This window comes from Chelonia mydas, chromosome 14 (genome assembly GCF_015237465.2).
Source record: "Chelonia mydas isolate rCheMyd1 chromosome 14, rCheMyd1.pri.v2, whole genome shotgun sequence".
Lineage (NCBI taxonomy): Eukaryota > Metazoa > Chordata > Testudines > Cheloniidae > Chelonia > Chelonia mydas.
In genome coordinates, this window is record NC_051254.2 from 12911988 (window position 1) to 12933013 (window position 21026).

At 41.6% G+C, this 21026-nt stretch overlaps 1 protein-coding gene and 1 long non-coding RNA gene across 2 annotated transcripts; one reads left to right on the forward strand and one right to left on the reverse strand.

The window, feature by feature from the left end:
* Positions 1–2482: 2482 nt before the first annotated feature.
* Positions 2483–9807, reverse strand: WFIKKN2 (WAP, follistatin/kazal, immunoglobulin, kunitz and netrin domain containing 2). Its single transcript, XM_007062772.3, has 2 exons — positions 8405–9807; positions 2483–6083 (listed from the first exon to the last, which is right to left on the reverse strand). The coding sequence occupies exons 1-2, from the start codon at positions 8603–8605 to the stop codon at positions 4572–4574; spliced, it is 1713 nt and encodes a 570-aa protein (XP_007062834.1). The 5' UTR covers positions 8606–9807; the 3' UTR covers positions 2483–4571.
* A 3448-nt stretch (positions 9808–13255) lies between these two features.
* LOC122462918 lies at positions 13256–18254 on the forward strand. The gene is made up of 2 exons (XR_006285823.1): positions 13256–14923; positions 17521–18254. It is a non-coding gene; the product is annotated as an uncharacterized LOC122462918 (long non-coding RNA).
* Positions 18255–21026: the final 2772 nt, after the last annotated feature.

A 21026-nucleotide genomic window follows, 5' to 3' on the forward strand; every position in this document is an offset into this window, starting at 1 on the left:
TGGGAAATATGTAAGGGTGCTCAGTACACACTTAGGGTTGACACCTGGCCAGTTTTTGTAAGTGCTGGGGGTTTTGTTTCACTGGGGACACGTTACAGTGTTCTAAAGCTCATACCCCCATGGTCCAGACTGCGGTGCCATTAGTAGGAAAAGGTAAGAAAAATGACAAAATAACATAAAAATACTGTGTGTGTGTGTGTGTGTGTAAAATAGTTATCTCACATTGTAGTAGTAATTAGCCATAGTTGGCACTAGGACCCTTTTTCTTAGGGGAGATTGGGGTATGCCTAATGGCTGTTTTTGTTCGTGGAGGGTTGGCCAGTGGGTAGTTTTTCTGCATCTTGGAAGTGGCAATCCTATAGAAACTGCCAGTTGTCCAGTTCTATGGGCTCAGGATCATCCTGGATGTCCCGGTTATTTTGTACTTCAGAGGTGACAACCCTAAAAACTGTATGCATACTAGGGGTTGTACCAGTATAGCTGTATCAACCAACTTAGTTATACCAGTGCAAAAGCTGTGTGGTGTAGACTAGGCCTTAGCTGGATACAGTACTACTCCTCATGTCCCGGCCTAAACTGTTGTCTAACAGCACATAGAAACATTAAACAGCTGCCAAACTGTCCCTCACAGTGGACTGCACTTTGTTAGTAGGTGACCTGATCTTGATAGATCCCTTATCTACACACAGCGGAGTGTTGTGAAGTTCAATTAACTAATGTTTGGGAAGTGTGTTGAGATCTTCAGATGAGATGCAATGGCTCATTCCAGTGCTAAGTATTATTAGTGGATTGCACCCCTTTTCTGGTATACGCAGTATGTCATAATGATGTTCTCTTCTTGCCCAAAGATGGGGTAGCCAGGAGACATGACAGCCTTTTATCTTTTTTAATAACTGTCAGAAAGAGGCATAATCCTGAAAGGAAAAGTGGGTGTATTCCATTTGCTTTGGTGCATATCCAGATCTGCACCCTGCCAGCAGGATTGTAATTAAAAAATAAATAAATATCTCCACAGATGAAATTACACAAAACCTACTGCAGTGCAGCCTCCCTCATATTTTGATCATGGCAGCTCCTGTCACTTTGAAATAACCAGTTGATATTGCTCTCTGAATGACCCCTACAGCTTTCAGTGTTCATTTTACTGTCACATGGGCCTTGTATGGACTTTGTTTTAATTCTGTCTCATGCAGAATTTTGGCCACTCCCTTCGAGCTGGCCTGTCCTGACCATTGTATGGGTTTGCAGCAGGGGAAGGGTTTCAAGGGGACTTTCCCCGGTGCACCCTGTGCAAGGGTTAGCATCAATCAGAGTCTCTGTGCAGGGGGAGCACAGGAACTATGCTCACTCTTTGCACCCCCCTTGGCAGCAGTATGCCCCAGAGTGCAACAGGAGGAGGTGGGCCACATCCCCTCTTTACCCTGAGCAGTAGAGCTGGTGGGTAGGCCAGATGGAGCAGGCCATACCAAACCAAGGGGTGGGTAAACCAACACACATCTACAAGCTGGCATAGGGACCGAGCCACCTGCACTCACTCTGATGTGGTGCACCTCCACGCTGTCACACTGCAGGCCAGATTTACTTACACAGTCTGTCCCTTAGCAACCAGAAACTGAATTATCCCATAATGCATGCCTGTGTGGAGGGGTGGGGTGGAAACAATTAGGATAAATGCTGAATGTTATTTTTAATACTCATGTTTTTGCTCCATTTTATTTCAATGGAGCTATTCATGGAATAAGGTAATCGGTGTTATCATTTTTATGACGCTGATTCATCAGTCCACCCCTATTCAGCAGAGTGCACTTTGCACACATGCACTTTATGCACATACTTAACTATTAGGTATGTGCTTAAGTCCCATTGACTTCAGTGTGACCTAAGGTTAAGCATGTGTTTAAGTGCTTTCCTGAATAGTGATCCTCAGATTGGTTCTGACACCAGATTTCAGGGCTTTAATTTACTACCTGAAGGCAGAAACAATTACCTGATATTTGCTATTCAGTACATTTTCACCCCTCAGAGTATGTCTCCAGAGTCGTTTGATCATTCCCCTATTTGCAAAGAAATCCTCTAAGCTCCTGGAGAAAATAACTGTAGAAACCCAGCCTTTATTAAACACTCACACTTAGATTCCTTCATGTCAGAAAAGGCGATTCAGTCTGGAAAAAATATGTCAGACCTTATTTCCTGGCTGCCTGAAAAATGACAAACAAGCTGCAGTAATGTTGGTGAATGACACACAGCAGAATTACCTACAGTAGGTGAAGAACTCCAGTGGAATGCAAAGCATGAGAGACACTGGCATAGCCCAGCCCATAATACGATCATCACAAGGATGTATGTAAATGTTATTATGTTTTTATTGTAATTCTTCTTACATCCATTTAAGAAAGAGACAACAAAAATCATACAGTTATTGTGCTGGACAATGTGCTGCAGTAGAGACTAATAGCACACTTGGCTCTTTTAAAATTTGGTAGCTAAGAAGAGCTTTAATACTGACTTTGTTTTTTGAAACTCGTCTATCAGGCTTTGCTTAAAATGTGCTTGTTGATGAATTGTATCCCAGACCGGGGTAAAACGAAAGGGTTTGATTCTCACTTACACTAAAGCCCCTTTACACTGCTCAGAAGCCTTAAGGTGGGTGAATGGCATCTTTAAGGCATCTTCATATTGCCAGAGTAGTGTAAAGGAGCCTTGGTGTAAATGAGTCAGGGCCTATATTTAAAAGTTGCGTCAGGCCATATTTAAAACATTCTTATTGTCCATTAAATTTCATCCTTGAAGTCTTTGTTGCCACTTGCAAAATATACAATATATGTAGGCCTTAGGGATTAGGAGTCTCCAGTGAAGTGCTTAAACCCAGCATCTAGCCAGGTAAACTTTTTACATGGACTTCCCCATGTCTCATTCATAATCAGACCCAACATACACGTGTGTGTGTGCATGTCAGCACCTTTTACCATCTAGAATGCAAAGCTTTAGCTACCTCCTGCTGGCTCTTGGATTAGCCAGTAGATGGCACCACAGAGTAATATTAACAACACCCTCTTACCTTTAAGCTAAAACATTTCTCGACCCAGACCATTGCTTGAACTGGTCTTTGTGCAACAGTAGACATTATTGATGGAGCTCACTTAAACAATTGAACAGAGACTAGTAATAATGATAAGAATGACATCTGTAAGCATACACACTCATAATCTCAGCTCACTGACATTCCTTAACAGAGGCATGGTATTTCTGAGATCACCCTTTTTGTTATTTAAAAATTGTGGATATGCAAATTTTACTTTTTAGACACATAAGTATTAGTAATGATCAATATTGTTTATACACACATGCATATTTCTTTCTCTTGCTGTATGTGTATTTATACATACACGTATATATAGTGGCCACACTTAGAATGTTTTAACTGATTTGAGAGAGATTTCCTATATATATATAATGGGGAATACTGTTTAGAATGGGGGAAGTTCAGATTAATTGAAGCTTTTAAAGTGCACCTACTGTGTGTTTGTTTATGAATGTGTCTATAATGTGTGTATACTGCTCTGTTTTTCTCTGTGTGTATCACATAATGGTTAGAATGTGTATGGCACTTTTCTATCTTTAATTTTATTCTGACTGCTATAATTTTACTCTGTTACCTGGAAAATCAGGCATGTTAACAATTAAGCAATAGATCCCCACACATGCTCAGGTGCAATGGCCTTCCAAAACCAAGATAGCAGACATCCCACTTCCAAAGACTCTTCATGTTAGCTTTACACCACATTTATTTAAAACAAAAATAGGAACGTGCATTGAAATGAGTGGTGTTGATGTTGGACTCAAAACATTGTGAAATTGTGGTTTTGGCTTTGGACATGTATTTGTTTTTGTGGCTAATAGACCCAGAATGATTGCCTAGTTTACTTCAATGTCTTTTTCCCGTGAGTAAGGACTGCAGGGCTTGTATTCATTGTATTCAAAATTGGCACAATCCAGAGAAAATTCCTTTGTGGATTTCTATGAAAAGGTGAGCACATTCATAATGCATAGATTGACTTGACATGTATAATTATAGTCAATATAGACAATAATTTACAGTTTTGTCTCTTTTAATGTACTTAATGTTACCATGAGGAAACAAAAGTTTGTGACTTATTTTTAATGATTTATCATAACATTTCCATGCTGTAAGTGAGACAGATTAAATCGACAGTACGTGCAATTTAGCTATGTATCAATTAGCTACAAAAATGCTAAGAATTTGGTCCTTTATGTTGGAAACTACACAAGAATTATATAATTATTGCAGTAAATCAGCTAGTTAAATGGCAATTCTATATAAACAGGTTGATTTCAAAGTAAGATTAATAGCCATTCATTGATATTTTATGTGATTGCCAAAGAGCATACTACATTGTTGCTAAGAATCATTAATGGATTAAAATAAGGGTTCTGCATATTACATACAATGTATCTTCAGACAGTAGCTTGTCTTTAGTTTCCACACTAGCCTTGCTTTTGTTAGCCCTATACAATACACAGAGCTGAAAGGCTGACTCACGTGAGTAAGGTTAGTGTAGTCCTAAGAATTCTTTCAGAAGCTCACAGGTTTTCTTGTGGATGACTTCACGGAGCTTTCGTACACGCCGGACACTGGAGATGCCCACAAAGCTGTCTGGCTGCAGGACGGCCATCCCATTGTGGACATCACCCATGATGATAAGCTGACCATCCACTGTGGTCATATTGGGGCATGGGCAGCTCCAGTCCATATTTAAAAGGGTGATTTCTAGAGGTTCCTTCCCCAGGAATTTTAATCCCATTTTTTCATCTTTTAGAATCTCCTCCACTGTCACCAAGGCGTGTCCCGAGTCTTGGTCTTCGGTTAGTTCCGTTATATGGCCCAGGATAACAAAGTCGCTTTTGCAGAAGCTCGTCACCAGCTTTTGGCGAGGTTTGCAGGCTTTGCAGTGCGTGTTCTTAGGGAAAGGGCACATCTCTTCGCAGGCCTCTTTGCTCTCAAAGTTATTCTCATTGCCTCCACAGCCACCATAAATGAAAGATTGGCATTGCTTTGTCAAACTGTTGTATGCCCATCTGGGCTCATAGGCTTTGCAATGACTCTGAAGGGCTGGCAGGTTGCAGATGTTGATTGGGCCATTCATACACGTTAACATACAGTTCTCATAGGTCTCAAAGTGGTTCAGGTTGCTATTACAGTTCCCATAGATGAATGTAAAGCAGTTGTTTTTCTTTGCATCATAATACCACCTGGTCTGCTCTTCCCCACAGTCTTCACTGTCTGGCTGCTTCAGACATTCATCGGTTGGGAAATGGGTTTTGTTTTGGGACGCTTCTTTTGATGTAGGTTCTCCTTTGACGACTGACAATGGGAAATCAACCCTGAGAAGGCCACCGATGTTTTTTGCAGTGCATGTGTAAATGCCTGCATCTTGCAGCTGGGTGTTATAGATTACCAGCTGGGCAATGTTGGTAACCACGACATTCCCCCTGACGTGATTCGGCCTCATAATGATTTTTTCCTTACTGTCTATTTGCTTCTCCCAAGTAATTTCTGGTTTGGGTCTGCCTGTGACATCGCAAAGAAAGCTAACAGTCTCTCCCACATACACTGACTGATGGACTGGATTGTTAACTAGAGCAGGTGGCAGGATATCAGTGATGGTTGTCTCTGAATAGGCTGTGGTAGGGCGCACTGTAGTCTCTGGTGGGATGGGGCTGGTATTTGGCCAGGTCAGATGGTACCGACAAGTGACTACATTTAGAGTAATGCCTTTGGTGCAAGCTTCTGCATCCATATAACACTTATTGTAATAGGTGAGTCCATCGGAGGCACAGGTAAAGCTGGGCTCTTTTTCACACCTATCTTTGCATTTGCATACAGGCTGTCCATCCCAGATATCACACTCTGAGCCTTGCTGGATACACATGAAACGGTCACAAGTTGCCTCTTTGGGCATCCCGACGGGTCCTTTCTTCCCCTTGATGTCCATGTACCGAGCTGCCACACAACTCTTTGTCCCACAGACATTAGGACAGCACTTCTCAAAGGTCTCGCATTCCTAAGACAAAACAAAACAACCAAACTGTTATTGGGATGGTTTATCCTTTGAGAACTACAAACAGATGGAGAAATTCCTTCTTGTGGCGACAGGGTGCTCTACTGGTTAAATCAAAGGGCTAGGCGCCAGGGGACCTAGGTTCTATTCCCAGCTCTGCTGAAGACATCTTGTATGACCTACGGTAAGTCATTTCATTTATTTGAATGTCCACTTGCCCATCAGGAATATGGGAATAGCATCACTTCTCTATCTCAGTGGGGATGCTGTGAGACTACGTTAATTGGATTTGTCAAGTGTTTTGAGATCTTTGAATGGAAGGTGTGAGAAGGGCAATGTATCATTATTTCTAAGCACCTAAAGCCATAGTAAATCCTTCACAAAATCATATCAAACATTTGGTTATAGAAGTAACAACGAACCCAAATGAACCCTCTTTTAGTGCCAAAGGACAAGCCTCCTGAAGTAAGAGCAGATGGAAAGTCTTATCATATGGTTATAGTCATTAATCCCTTTTATTGTCCTCAGAAGTATGTAGAGTATTATTTGAATTCCCTGAGACTAGCAGCATACTCTTGGAGTGGAAACTGCCAAACATCTTTAATTGTTCACAACATATTATAAATGGAATAGCTCAGAACTAAGGCAAAACTAAGTTCTTGCTCCAAAATTATTTTGTTTTCCATGGAAAACAAAGTATCCACTTATGGGCTAGCCGTCACTTATGCGTCTCTGTCAGTCTTAGTTTTAAGTGCAGCATCCGTGTTAAATATAATATTGGTTATGGTCATTTTTAAATTGTGGTTAATTATAGTAGTTGTTTGCCTTTCTAAACAGAAAACATATTTTTGTGTGGTTTGCAGAACTGTAGACAATATGTGGTTCATGGATTATTGTAATGAAACATGAACATTGTTACCCTATACAGAATAGGACAAATTCTGCCCTTAGTTACACGATTTTGATCTAATTGAAGCCAGTTGGGCATCTCTGTAACTGATGGCAAAATTTAGTCATGCTGTCTTTTAATGCCATCAGACTAAACAGTGATATGGCCATTATTCATGTGCAATATCCTTTCATTAACGGGAACCAGAGGATCTACTATTTTAGCTCCTTACCCATTTCTAACTATGCAGCGCTGTGGTCCAAAAGCAAATCTGCAAAACATAATGGACTAAACATAAGTCTGGTGTAGCTCTAATAAAGCCATGAAAGCTCGGCGGATTTACACCTGTAGAGGATCTGGCCCAAAGGCTCAGACGCTGAATGGGACTATGGTCTGCCACTCTGCAAACCTGACTTTTTTTTCCAAGTGGTTTCTGGATTTTCACTGTTTGACCGGGAACCTGTGAAAGGAATGCCCGCAACCTTTGAAAGAGAGTAGTAGTCATTCTTTAGTGTACCTGAGAGTTGAATTTAAAAGGCAACTTTATATGCCATTGTAACCAGAAAAGTAATATAAAAATAACATCCCAACATATCAGCTCCTTTTTTGTCTTTAAACAATATCTGCTTAATTGACTGCCACACATAAGTTTTTGCTTCTTTTAGCACTGCAGAAATGATCCAGGTAGTGGAAAGAGAGCCGAATCTTTTCCTGCATCATGACTGTCAGCTTGGTTCCGACTGCAAAATCTTTCCTGCTGAGGAAGTTGTAAGAAGCAGAAAGAGCAAGCATGGATTTTCAGATGCCATTGAGTGGCTATGAGGGCAGTTTTAAAAATGACCTTTTGACTTGTAAGCTATGTGCATTTTGATCTGGGGGCATCATATGAGAGAGCATCTGCATGGTTATTTTTACCATGTTATTTTTTGAACTACAGTCAGACATTACATTTCAAATGTAGCAAAGGCTGGTGATGTGTATGCCAACCAATAGGCATCATACAGAAATCTCTCTTGGGAAGCATAGCACTTGATGATGCCAATGAAGAATGATGAGGTTGGTGAAAATGCTAAAATGCAGTGAGCTGGCCCAATAACATGTCAAATTCCCGAGTCTAAGCTGATGAGGTTCTCTTTGGTGAGGCAGTGAGTGAGAAGGATGAACTATGAAAGCCATGTAGTCACAAAGTCATAGGGTCAGTTAAAGAAGTGACTCCATTAAAATACCTCTTGACTTAATCAACAGGTCATCAAACATTTTTATAAACACAGTTTCAGTTAAACACATGAGTTGTCTGGTTTGGATCACGTACACATTATCAGTGCTCTTCCATTTATAATTGAAATAGACTGCAACATCATGGAGTAAACAAACAAACCAACCAACAAAAAATCCATTTCCCATGACGAAGCATACAAAAATGTGCATCACTTACCAGGTCTGTATCACACTCTCTCTTGCAGGTGCTTTGGGCATCTACCCACAGGTTGGGGTTCATCTCATTTGGACATATCCCAGCGTGAGAATACCGTATTGGAGGTAAAGCTTTACCCTCTAGAGGAAGCTTCAGAAGCAACAGGACAGCGGTCTTCCCCAGCAAGATCCACATCCACCGAGTGAATAATGCCAACAACATCTCAGAACTTCTCCAGAGAAATGTCAACAATTGGGTTGGGTTTCGGTTTTTTTTGTGTGCCTTATATTTTCAAAGAAGTCCAAATCCACCTGCCCTCTATCAAACTTCCGCAGGTTTCCTTTCTGTCTTTGTTGGTAGTGCAGTCTGGTCTAGACTGCACTGGATTAAAGGTCTTAGGAAGCAACCCCTTATTTTAAGAGAAATGCTAATAGTCCGTACAGAGTTAGCGGTATTTATACCCTGCCTCCGTTTAACAAGTCGGAAAAGGTAAACTTGATTTCTTTGACAGGCACACGTTTCCTATGTCCTGGTGGCAGTCAGGCAGATTTGTTGCAAGAAAAAAAAGCTGGAAAGAGTTTAAAAGGCTGGAACTGGCACGGTGGGACCCCTGCATGTTTCTGAATGCAAGGAGGCCTTCTTAACCCCTTTAGACCTAAAGTACTTCCCTACGCTAGGAATGGCATTTACTACTGAAAGAGTGCTTGTCTAAATAATATGAAGCCACAATCAGAGGGATTTCTGTACACTAAAGGAATACACAATCACGTGTTTAAAAGAACAACTAATAGGATTGAAGCAATTAAAGCTAGGATATCACATTTTAACAAAGGAAGCGGGAGGAAAAATAACATATTTAAACTTAGGATCTGCAAAACAATATGTCTTTGCAATTTGCCCCTGGACTCCTAGGCTGCTTTCTTCTTTGCAGCACTGGGATTTCCAGTGTGCTTTTTTTATACTTCACTCCAACCCCACCATCTAGCCATTAAAAGTTTCTCTGAATTCCTCCACATTTCATAAAAGTGAAATCGCATTGTACAGAGCTTTGCTGACCTCTTTAACGAAAGAAAAAAAAAAAGAGTAACAGTTCAACTCTATGGAAACCTACGTAAAGGAATGTACAGCATTTTTGCATAGGGGAAAAAATGCAATCCAGCCACGGTCATAGTTCCTTAATTATTACAGTAAGGGGCTGATCCTGCAAAATGCTGAACACCTGCCAAGAGCTAAAGGGGAATCATGGAAGTCCATGGGAGATGAGGTTGCTCAGCACTTTGTAGAATTAGACCCTTTTGGGGCAAGATTCTTGTCTCGCTTAGGACCTGATCCTGCAAGATCCTGAGCACTTGGGAGGCCCTTAACTCCCATTTGATTTCAGTGGCTGAGGAGGGCTCTCAGGACTATGCAAGATTGTACCCCTCTACCAGACTTACACTGTTGTAACCCCATTGACTTCAGTCACGTTACTCCTGCTTTATGTTGCTACTAATGAGAGCAGCATCAGGTCCTGTGTCAGTAGGTTTTCCTATGGGACTTACCACCTGGATGTAGTTTTTCAGTGTACAGTTGTGTCTGATTCTCCTCTTGCTTACACTGGTTTCACACCAATCTAACACGGTCTCTGTGGTGTTATTCCTGAATATAGGCAAGCTGCCCAATAAATACAAGGCCTGCTCTTCAGCTTTTGTACATCAGCAGAGCTCCGTTGTCTGGAACGGAGCAGTATCTGTTTGCACTAGTTGAGGAGCTGGCGTAATTTTTTTTTTTAAAAAAAGGGGAAGGAGGAAAAAGCAAATTGGAAAAAATAAAATAAGACACAGCTGTGAAATGCTTGTTCTTCCCCATTCCTAGTAAACAGTTCTATCTGTTATGGATTGTGCAAAGCCACTTGATGATATGCATAAGATTTGAATTTCTGAATATTCAGAAAGAAGTGTTTTTTTTTTCTAAATTAGATATTCACAAGTAACTAAGTCAACTGTCATGCAACATTTTACATTTGATTTATTCCCTCTGAAACTTTACAAACCTACATGATGTTTGTACAAAACGTGGCTGGGATCAAAATGTTTTGTTCACTAGTCGTTTACAAAGACTAGTACAACACCCTGTGATGTCTAGAAAAGCCAACTGAAAATGACACACTTCCAAGAGAAAAGTACCAAGCGGTACTTAAAATTCTTACAGCTCTATTAACAACAAAATCACTTGTATTAGTGCTTTTGTTGACTAAACAAAGACACTTTATATTGTAAAACTGAGTCAGGAAGGAAACTTGGTAAGCTTTGTTTCAGAGTAGCAGCCGTGTTAGTCTGTATCCGTAAAAAGAAAAGGAGTACTTGTGGCACCTTAGAGACTAACAAATTTATTAGAGCATAAGCTTTCGTGAGCTACAGCTCACTTCACGAAAGCTTATGCTCTAATAAATTTGTTAGTCTCTAAGGTGCCACAAGTACTCCTTTTAGTAAGCTTTGAGACTGATGTTTATATGCAGAACTAGAAAGCAGTATAATAATTATGAGTTCTATTACAGGGCCACCTAGATGACCCAAACAAGATTTGGCTCCCTTCTCACCTAGTCATACAAACAGGAGAGTTTAAACGGGATTTAAGAGCGATTTGAGGATAGGGCAATAGACTGGAAAACTTGAAGGTTCCTGGCTCTGCCCTGATGTATCACCTTGGGTAAGTTATCTCACCTTTCCATGCTCAGTTTCCGCTGCTACCCTTTGACTGCCTTGTCTGTTTAACCTGTAAACTCTCTGGGAAAAGGACTGTCTCTGACAATGTGTCTGTACCCTGCTTAGCACAATGGGGCTCCTGTAATACAAACAATGACAATAAGTGCCTAGACCTTGTGTTGGTCTTCTACACAGGAGTGAATTTCACCCTATGTTTGGAGATGCTATATTTAACTTTTATGGTGCCCAAGTGTCCCACTCCAAGGTACAAACTGATCACTTCCTGAGAGTAGGAAGGAATAAAATTTCTTCCATATACAGTCCTGCCCAAGGGCATAATCTGTGGTTTGGGGAGAGGCAGAAAGTGTACCGTCCTCTAAAGAATCAGGCATTGGCCAGTGGATGCCAGACTTGGTTGATCAATAGTCTGCTTCATTGTGGCAAATCCTATGTCTCCCACAGAGTTTCTGAAAATACTCTACTGCCATAATGAAATATATCTCTGGGAAATATTTCATTCTTCTTAGAGGTGCCCAGATACTACTAGTGTATTAAAAATGCATAAATGGACAGACTGAGCTATACAGCTAGAGAGATTAGGTGGAACTCTGTAATACACAGAAGAATTCTATGGAATGTTTTGGGAATGTCTTGAAAAAATTCTAAAGATCAATGACTCCATTTGATGTGGTGATTGTATCAAATATCCAACCCAGCTGACTTAGCTGATTGTCTGTTGCAAGTCTATTGAAATTTTCAAGGAAAGTCCATTAAAATGTCTACACTTGATGTATTTATACCCATGATCTTGTGGGCTGCAGCACTATGGTTGTAAATGAAATATAGGAAATAGGTGTTTGCTGAGAAATCAGCCTTTTTTTGGAAAGCTTTTATAAAGGGAACCTGTGAGAGAATCAACTCACAGCCTATTCCTCTAAGATGCTGAGCATCTTCTACTTAGACTTACATGAGCTGACAGCTCTTGGATCTGTATCTCAGCTGATTTTTCCCCTGCTGGACTGGAGCAATAATAGAGATGCACTAACAGAGTGACCCAAAGGCCATTGACATCAATGGTATGTCTCCTGTTGTCTGTCTTGGGCTTTGGATCAGGCCCTTAGGCTCGGTGGCAGAGTAGTGATGAGTTCTGTTGAGCAGGTGTGCACTACTTGGGCATCTATCCAGCACTGACTAAACCTCCTCATAGTCCCTTCCCAGCATACTCCAGGTGATGTGTAAAAAATTAGGATGGTCATATGCAGTCTCTTCATTTGTTGGTCATGAATCTAGAGGGGGATCTTTGCAAGACATTTCACGCTGGAACATCAAAACTCCCTACTCAACACTTGATTGCCGTAGGAACACCACCTTCCCGAGTGATGGTAGCTAGGTCAACGGAAGTGTTCTGCCATCCAGCTAGCTGTGTGTACTTCACAGGTTAGGTCGACATAGCTGTGGTGCTCAGTTGTGTGGATTTTTCATATCTCTGCACACTGTAGCTATGTTGACCTTAAATTTAAGGGTAGACTGGACCTGTAATACAATGGCTGTCAAAGACAGGACGGGGCAAAAAAGTGGAGGAAGGAGAACAGGCCGATCCTCAGGGGTCCATTACGATGCAAATCATTTCTCTGTGTTGTTTGGAAACAAGATCCCTAAGACGGCCCTTGTGGCTCTCCACTCGTGACCTCGTTCCAGCCAGAAAAGCTGCTTTCCTGCTCCTGATGTGGAGCCAGATTTATTCTGACCAAAATTCTAGGTTACTCCCAATTCCACGGCTTCTTACGTGAGCCAGTAATCCTCACCCCAGGGAGTGCGTTTGAAGCTCCATAGCTGTAATGTCAGCAGTTGCAATTATACCTTCCTCAATGCCCTCCAAATGTCCCCCACCTCCCTGAAAGCTTGAATACCCTCTTCCATATCCACAAAGTTTCTTCAATCCGCACCATTACTGGGGCATCCTAATACGGATTTTCTCCCTCTTTACATTCATGAAGTCGCCAGATAAATATTCCCTTCTTTAAGTGAGGAGGCACCAGCCCCCAGGTAATGATGGATGGGCTACGCAGGTAGTATCAAGAGAGCTTGACCTGTGTATCTGCTCCCGAGGACTCACATACAGTGAAAAGGGGCTGAGGACAGTGGAGAAGAACCTATGCAGCATGTCCTATGTATTTTGCTGTCCGTATACCTGCTTAGGGCAAAGATCTGGCCTGTTCCTCACTGATGCTCTGGAGAGTAGGGGAAGTGGGGCGGAAGAGGGCCCAGGTGAAACCTCCCTCTCTATCCCCATCTGGGCAAGAGCAGGGCAAGATGAGGAACTACCATTTTCTGGAATACTAGGTGAGGAGATGACGAATGAGCCGGATGGTCCCTGAGGGTATGCCCAGCCAGCCCAGCAGTGTGACTGGGCCTCCAGCCTTCCTGCACCTGCCTCATCAGCAGGCACTTCTTGGAGCAGTGATGAAGGGCTGTAGAACACATTTCCCTCTTGGCTCTGGGGAGCCATCCTCTCCTTGCACATGCAGAAGGCCCCACGCACCCCTCAGTTTTCCACCCCAGTGTGGATGCCTCCCAAGAGTTTGCCCTTTGGCAGTGGTCCAGTCTAGTGCACAGCAAGAATAGAGAGCAGATGAAAGTTTAAGGCCTAAAAAGACTCTGGAGAAAAAAATATTTAAAAAAAAACTCTCTTTAGCTCATTTAAAAATTAAACATGTTCTGTTTTATATGATCATTTTATTGCATGTTAATGTTGAATCTATTGCTCAGGCACTCATAGAAAATGACACTGCCAGAGACCTCCTGGAGCACAGAGATGGTGAGGGAGCTACCAATCACTTTAAATGAGAGATGAACTTCAGCTTTGTGGATGGTGACAGCCCTCCCATGTGTGTGGGGAAGCATGGGAGACTCATGAAGGTCCATGTTTGAAAATGTAACAAGTGGGCAATGAAGGCTGGCATGGTGGGCTGATCAGAGGTGAGCAGTGACAGTTTACTAGTAAATGAGAGATGATTGGTAGCATGGGGAGTGACTGTGAAGGGCCTTGAAAGTGAATATAACCCCATTGAAGTGGCACATTTGTAACCGAGGGCAGATTTGGGCCCAATATACACAATAGGAATAGTGTGTCTGGGCCATATTTATGAGGCTGTTTGCATGTATAATTAGTGACAGAAGCATATTTCAAAATCCCCACATTTCAGATTTTGCAAGTGTTCGCTGTTAGCGCCCATAGCTAATAATTATTTGTTTCTGAATTCTAAAATAACTAATCTCAGCAGATAATGGTGTGTGAGGACAAACGGTGGGAACGGGGACATGTTTTAGAGCTGCAATCGCTCACTGAAATGAGGCTGATGTTTGTGTGTGTTCTGATGCTCAGTAAGCAGAAGTTAATATAGTTAGACAACAGGGCTCAGTTTGGGGGAAAAATCAATAATGTCAGGGAATTTATTACAGGGTTATGGGCCACCTGCTAGAACTCAGCATTAGGCCTGTATTACGTTACACTTCAACAGGATCTATTAACATTGCAGTAAGTCCACGCTAGTGCTAGAATTGTTATTTTATGCTTCACCAGATGGCTTCTGCTCAGGGGGATTTATCTTTGAGTGCAGACATATGACTAATCATCACTTGCTTTCTCTTTCTTTACTAACGCAAGTGGAGCAGGAAGCAATTGCCACTCTGATGATGGTTCATTATTGCTGGGTTTATTCTGTCTGAAACAGCACAGCAAGAGGTGAAGAGAGTACAAAAGAAGATAATCAACCACTTATCAATGAGATATGCGGGGAAGCTGGGCTCAGAAGAAATTCCAAGTTACCAGGCCTGGACTAGATGACCTCCTGAGGTCCCTTCCAACCCTGATATTCTATGATTCTATGATTCTATATCTCTCTCTTTGTTTTGTTTACATCTGGCCCCACCCTCCCCCCCAAAAAAGGTGGGGGGGGGCGGTAATAGAAAATACAGTTTTGGGGTTGAATTCAGAGAATAGTTTTGACTGAAAAAAATGGGGAAAAAATTTTGACAAAGTCAAAACATTTCATTTCAATATTTTCGAAACAAAAATGTTTTGACTCTATTCAAAATGACATTCTGAGGAACTTAGAGTTAAATAAAAAAATGAAAGAAAAGAAAAAAGGTGCATGAAATACCCCAAATGATATGAATAAAAATGTTTTGTTTTTTGTGTGTTGGTGATTGTCATTTTAGGTTTCAGAGTAACAGCCGTGTTAGTCTGTATTGGCAAAAAGAAAAGGAGTACTTGTGGCACCTGTAAGGAGACTGGTCAGTTTGGATGAGCTATTACCAGCAGGAGAGTGAGTTTGTGTGTGTGGGGTGGGGGGTGAGAAAACCTGGATTTGTGCTGGAAATGGCCCACCTTGATTGTAGGGAGAGTGGTCACTTTGGATGAGCTATTACCAGCAGGAGAGTGAGTTTGTGTGTGTATGGGGGTGGGAGGGTGAGAAAACCTGGATTTGTGCTGGAAATGGCCCACCTTGATTGTAGGGAGAGTGGTCAGTTTGGATGGGCTATTACCAGCAGGAGAGTGAGTTTGTGTGTGTGGGGTGGGGAGTGAGAAAACCTGGATTTGTGCTGGAAATGGCCCAACTTGATTATCATACACATTGTAAATAGAGTGGTCACTTTGGATGGGCTATTACCAGCAGGAGAGTGAGTTTGTGTGTGTGGGGTGGGGGGTGAGAAAACCTGGATTTGTGCTGGAAATGGCCCACCTTGATTGTAGGGAGAGTGGTCAGTTTGGATGGGCTATTACCAGCAGGAGAGTGAGCTTGTGTGTGTGGGGTGGGGGGTGAGAAAACCTGGATTTGTGCTGGAAATGGCCCACCTTGATTGTAGGGAGAGTGGTCACTTTGGAGAGCTATTACCAGCAGGAGAGTGAGTTTGTGTGTGTATGGGGGTGGGAGGGTGAGAAAACCTGGATTTGTGCTGGAAATGGCCCACCTTGATTATCATGCACATTGTAGGGAGAGTGGTCACTTTGGATAAGCTATTACCAGCAGGAGAGTGAGTTTTTGTGTGTGTGTTTTTGGGGGGGGGGGTTGAGAAAACCTGGATTTGTGCTGGAAATGGCCCACCTTGATTTTCATACACATTGTAAGGAGAGTGGTCACTTTGGATAAGCTATTACCAGCAGGAGAGTGAGTTTGTGTGTGTGGTTTTTGGGAAAAAAAAAAGGGGGGGGGGTGAGAAAACCTGGATTTGTGCTGGAAATGGCCCAACTTGATTATCATACACATTGTAAAGAGAGTGGTCACTTTGGATGGGCTATTACCAGCAGGAGAGTGAGTTTGTGTGTGTGTGTGTGGGGGGGGGGGCAGAGGGTGAGAAAACCTGGATTTGTGCTGGAAATGGCCCAACTTGATTATCATACACATTGTAAGGAGAGTGATCACTTTAGATAAGCTATTACCAGCAGGAGAGTGGGGTGGGAGGAGGTATTGTTTCATGGTCTCTGTGTATATAACGTCTTCTGCAGTTTCCACAGTATGAATCCGATGAAGTGAGCTGTAGCTCACGAAAGCTTATGCTCAAATAAATTGGTTAGTCTCTAAGGTGCCACAAGTACTCCTTTTCTTTTTGTCATTTTAGTGGACTCAAAATGAATTTTGTTTTTCAATGTACCCCACAAAATGAAAACTCGGTTTTTTGCCCAGCTCTAGTTTTCATGCCAAAGCTTCTGTCAACCTCCATGGGAATTTCTCGCACCGACCAATGATGGGAAATGGCCCTTTGATTAGGTTTTTGGTGTTCAAGGAAAACGTAAGCACTCCAAAGTAGACCTGAAACGCCAGACTTGGAAAGGAGAACTATGGGGGCAATGGTGGTGAGAAGCAAAATTAATAGTGAAAGGTCAAACTGGTTCCTCCTAGGGAAAAACCTGCAGCAGAAGGACTGAGGGGTGTGGGAATTCCATAATGTTGGCTTGGCTTTGTAGCCTTTCTCCAGTGATTGTTGCTTCAGATGATGGGGGGACACAGCCTCACCTTGTAGGAAATCTGCAGGGAAGAGAGGCCTGCATCTCTGATGGCAGGTGCATCCATGCAGAAGGCAGGCTTCCCATCTGAACCCTCTTCCCACATCTCCTCTTCCCATTCCCCACCAGCAGCAAAGCTCTTTCTGCATGCTACCTATTTGCTGCACATTAGCTTCCCATTGGATTTCCACAGGGAAATCTATGAGCTGACCAAGGGATAATGCCATGGGGAATGTCTGGTCCCCTGACCCACTCCCTATCACCTCGCCCTTAAAATCCTACAGAACTCAAGTAGAGTGGTGGAGTTTCTGTGGAGGTAGCACTCTTCCCTTCTGCATCTCCTCTAAGGAAGGTCTCTTCAACTCCCAGTAGCTCAGGGAACAATCCAATGAACTTAATGTGTTTTAAATAACAATAATAATCAGAAAATTGCTTTTCTCCTTTAGATTTCAAAAGGCTTTACAAATAAATCTTCATTTAACTGATGGGAAAACTGAGTCACAGAGCCATGAAATGACTTGCCAAGGTCATCCAGCAAGTTAGTGGAGGAGCCAAGAATAGAATTAACATCTTCTACCTCTGGTCCAGTGTCCTAGCCATTAGACTATGCTGCCTTTGAGGAGTAAAGGGGTTTACTTTGCTTGGGTAAGTGCTAAGTATTATATTTGATTAGCTATAAGTGCTAAGTATTATTATTTGATTAAGAGAAAATTAATGCTGAGCAAATCATGGAAAATATGTTCAACAAATGCTTGGTTTGTACCTTCCCATGAATTTGTTTCAGTTTTGCCCCATCTGTGTTTCTCCGAATTAATTTTACTGGCAGAAATGCCAAATGTCAAGGTTTTATGTGCAAGTATTCAGGACAGCAATCTGACACTAGCACATATAGATATTTCCTCTGGAAGCACTTGCTCACTTGCCCAATCAGGAAACAGAGACAATACTATGTACCTAATGTGACCAATCACAACTAAGCAATACAGTACAAATTTCAAATGACCCCAATAAACCCATAAAGGAAAGTATTTTTGAAAAGATAGTAAAATTAAAATTGTATTAATAATTAAATCAGAGGAAAACACAACCAGTTTGTGAATGTTCTGTGGACGGAAAAAGAGACTGAATTTGCCTAAGAAATCATAAGTTGTGAATTTGTCATTCAGCTGTACAGGAAAAATAAAGAAAAAACATGAAAGAAAATTTTCTAGGCCCCTCTCACTGTTACACCCTATATATCATTACACAGCAATTACCACAATATAATTCCAGATACTTTTAGACTATCAACAACAAACATAATAATAATACACATTACTTGTTCTATAGTAGTGCCAATGATCCGTAATTGAGACAGGGCCCCATTGTGCTAGACACTCACAGTAGTTATTTACATACCGTACCAAGGTAAATGAAAAGAGTGTTGAGGTCTGTCTAAGACTTTGTCTACACTGGAACTTCGTCGGCAAAACTTTTGTCATTCAGGGGTGTTAAAAACACACACACCCCGAACGACAAACGTTTTATCAATGAAAAGCGCCAGTGTGAACAGTGCTTTGTCGGCAGGAGCGCTCTCCGGCCGACAAAGCTGCTGCTGCTAGTGGGGGGTGGAAGTTTTTTGTCGGCAGAAGAGCTCTCTCCTGCCGACAAACAGCAGCTACACTGCATGGCTTTTAGCAGCACGGCTATAGCGGCACAGCCGTGTCGCGAAAAGTTGCGTGGTGTAGACAAAGCCTGAAACACAGCAACGTATGGGAATTCAAGGTTAAATATCAGCCCTTCTGTATCAAAACACAACAGGGGATCAGCTACCGTAGATAATGTTAAGGATGCTACCTTGTTTTGAGCAATGATCTGGGGTTTGAATATGAGCTGTAGTGCTTTAGTGAACTTAAGCCAAAATGCATAATGTTATTTTAATGATTTTTTTAATGTAAATGTCCTTTGGTTATTTTAATGTGGTTTTTATTGCAATATGATCTGTAGCATTAGAACAGTGCCATGCACTTTTATAGCATCTTTCATCCAAGCAAATCAGGGCACTCTACAGATATGCATTAACTTAGTCTGAAGCAGAGCCGTGACTATTATTAAGCCCATTTTGCAGATCAGTCTGGATACTCAAATGGCCCTTATGGATGCAGTGAGCACTTCTGTCTATTTACAGGTACTCGCAGTGAGGGAAACTGACATGTTAAGTGACTTGTTCAGTGTCACATAATGGCAGCTTTAGAAAGACTCCTGCTTCTAAGCACTTGACACACTACTTTCCTTTTTCAGAGCTTATGAGTTGCAAATACAATTGCCATGCTGGTTATTTGTGATATGATATTATCTAATGCAAGTATCTATTCTTTAATCTCTCCATCTTTAAAACTCTCACCTTTTCTAATTAAAACCCAACAGTTTCACCTCATTTTGCTTTGTAACTGGGAATTTCATATAATTTAGATACAATAACTATAAATCATCCCAGATTCACTCCAGACTGGGCCCTCTTGTTCCCTTGAAAGGTTTCTGAACCTTTTAATGAATGTGGTCTGAGTTGTATGTTTGTAAAGAAAGACAACACCGGCAGATCTTTGCCTGGTTTTGTGTTTCACTGCAACCTCAGCTCCAGTGGGAACTAGAGACTGGCTTGTACCAAACCACTGGACCCAAACTCCCCTGAATTTTGGAAAAGTTGGGAACCAGATTTGGATTCAAACTTTGCAGCTTGGGCATATCACATGCATCATTCTGAGTGATTGGGCTTAGTACCAAAATATGAACAGTGAGCACATATTTTTATATAGCTAGGCTGGGGTTTTCAAAGCAGCCTAAGGGAGCTAGATACCCCAATCCAAGCCTTAAACAATAACTAGTTTGCATCAAAAGGAAATATTTCAATTTCTGCAAATGTCATGGGATCCTTTTAGACTACGTTCCATCCTCTCGGATTTAAATATAAATGTGGTCAAAATCTTTTTCACTAAAGAGTTATTACATTCCCTTAGGCTTTCCTCCTTGTTAGTATTTCTGTATCAGTTGCACAACAAACACACTCAGCTCTCTGCTTCTGATCATGCTCACAGTATGTACTCTGGGAGTAATGATCCCCATAACTGGTAAGTTGAACATACTCGTAGCCTTTCCAAGAGGTGTCTTCATCCTGTAAGCTATTTTGTTTCAGTTTGCAAGAACCCTGCATACCTTTTCGCCATCAGACACCAAGACTTCACATTCTCAGCATAACACAAACCCAGATGAAGGCTGTCAGAAACAGTTAGCAAATCTGTTCAGGCTCCGCAAGACCTGGAGAGCAATAATACACAAAGAGGACCAAATTCAGATCTGGTGTTTCTCCATTGACACCAGATCTGAAGGTGGCCTGGGGGTTTTACATGTATTGCCTACCAGTCAAGTTTGATCTATTTTGATTGACCACTACATTAGTGAGATAATCCTAAATGCTCTGGTTATAAGATATTTATCAGCAGTCGAGCATTTAAGGGCCCTTAACAAAGTTGCTGTTTTCAATTTTCAGATAATTAAACTAATCTTTTATTTTAATCGCTTATTATTTATAGCATGTCTAGTCAATTTTCAGAAAGTATCATTGCAGTTTTGAATGATCTGTTGCTTTCAGCACTTTCTTCTAACCTGGAAAGTTCCAAGAAATCAGACCTTGACATCATGATGGTCATAGTGTATGGAGAAGCTATTTTCAATAATATTTGAAAGGGTCTTACACTTTATTAGTTATAATTTTTCTCTGCCTCCAAGGTCTGTACAGTGGGCTGATGGTATTAATAATCTATCCAGGTGGTAGCCCTGTATTTTAATGATCAGAGCAGCAAATCTTTGTGAGTGGACAGGTACAAAAATAGTATAATCAGAGAGTGAGTTTTGCAAAAGTGCTCTGTATTGGCCTAATTTTGCCCCCATTCATGTCAAATGATAAGACTCCCAT

Coding starts and splice junctions, on each gene's coding strand:
- WFIKKN2 (XM_007062772.3), bottom strand. CDS start 8,605: ATGTTGTTGGCATTATTCACTCGGTGGATGTGGATCTTGCTGGGGAAG. Junction 6,084..8,404: donor GAGAGTGTGATACAGACCTG/GTAAGTGATGCA, acceptor GTTTTGTCTTAG/GAATGCGAGACCTTTGAGAA.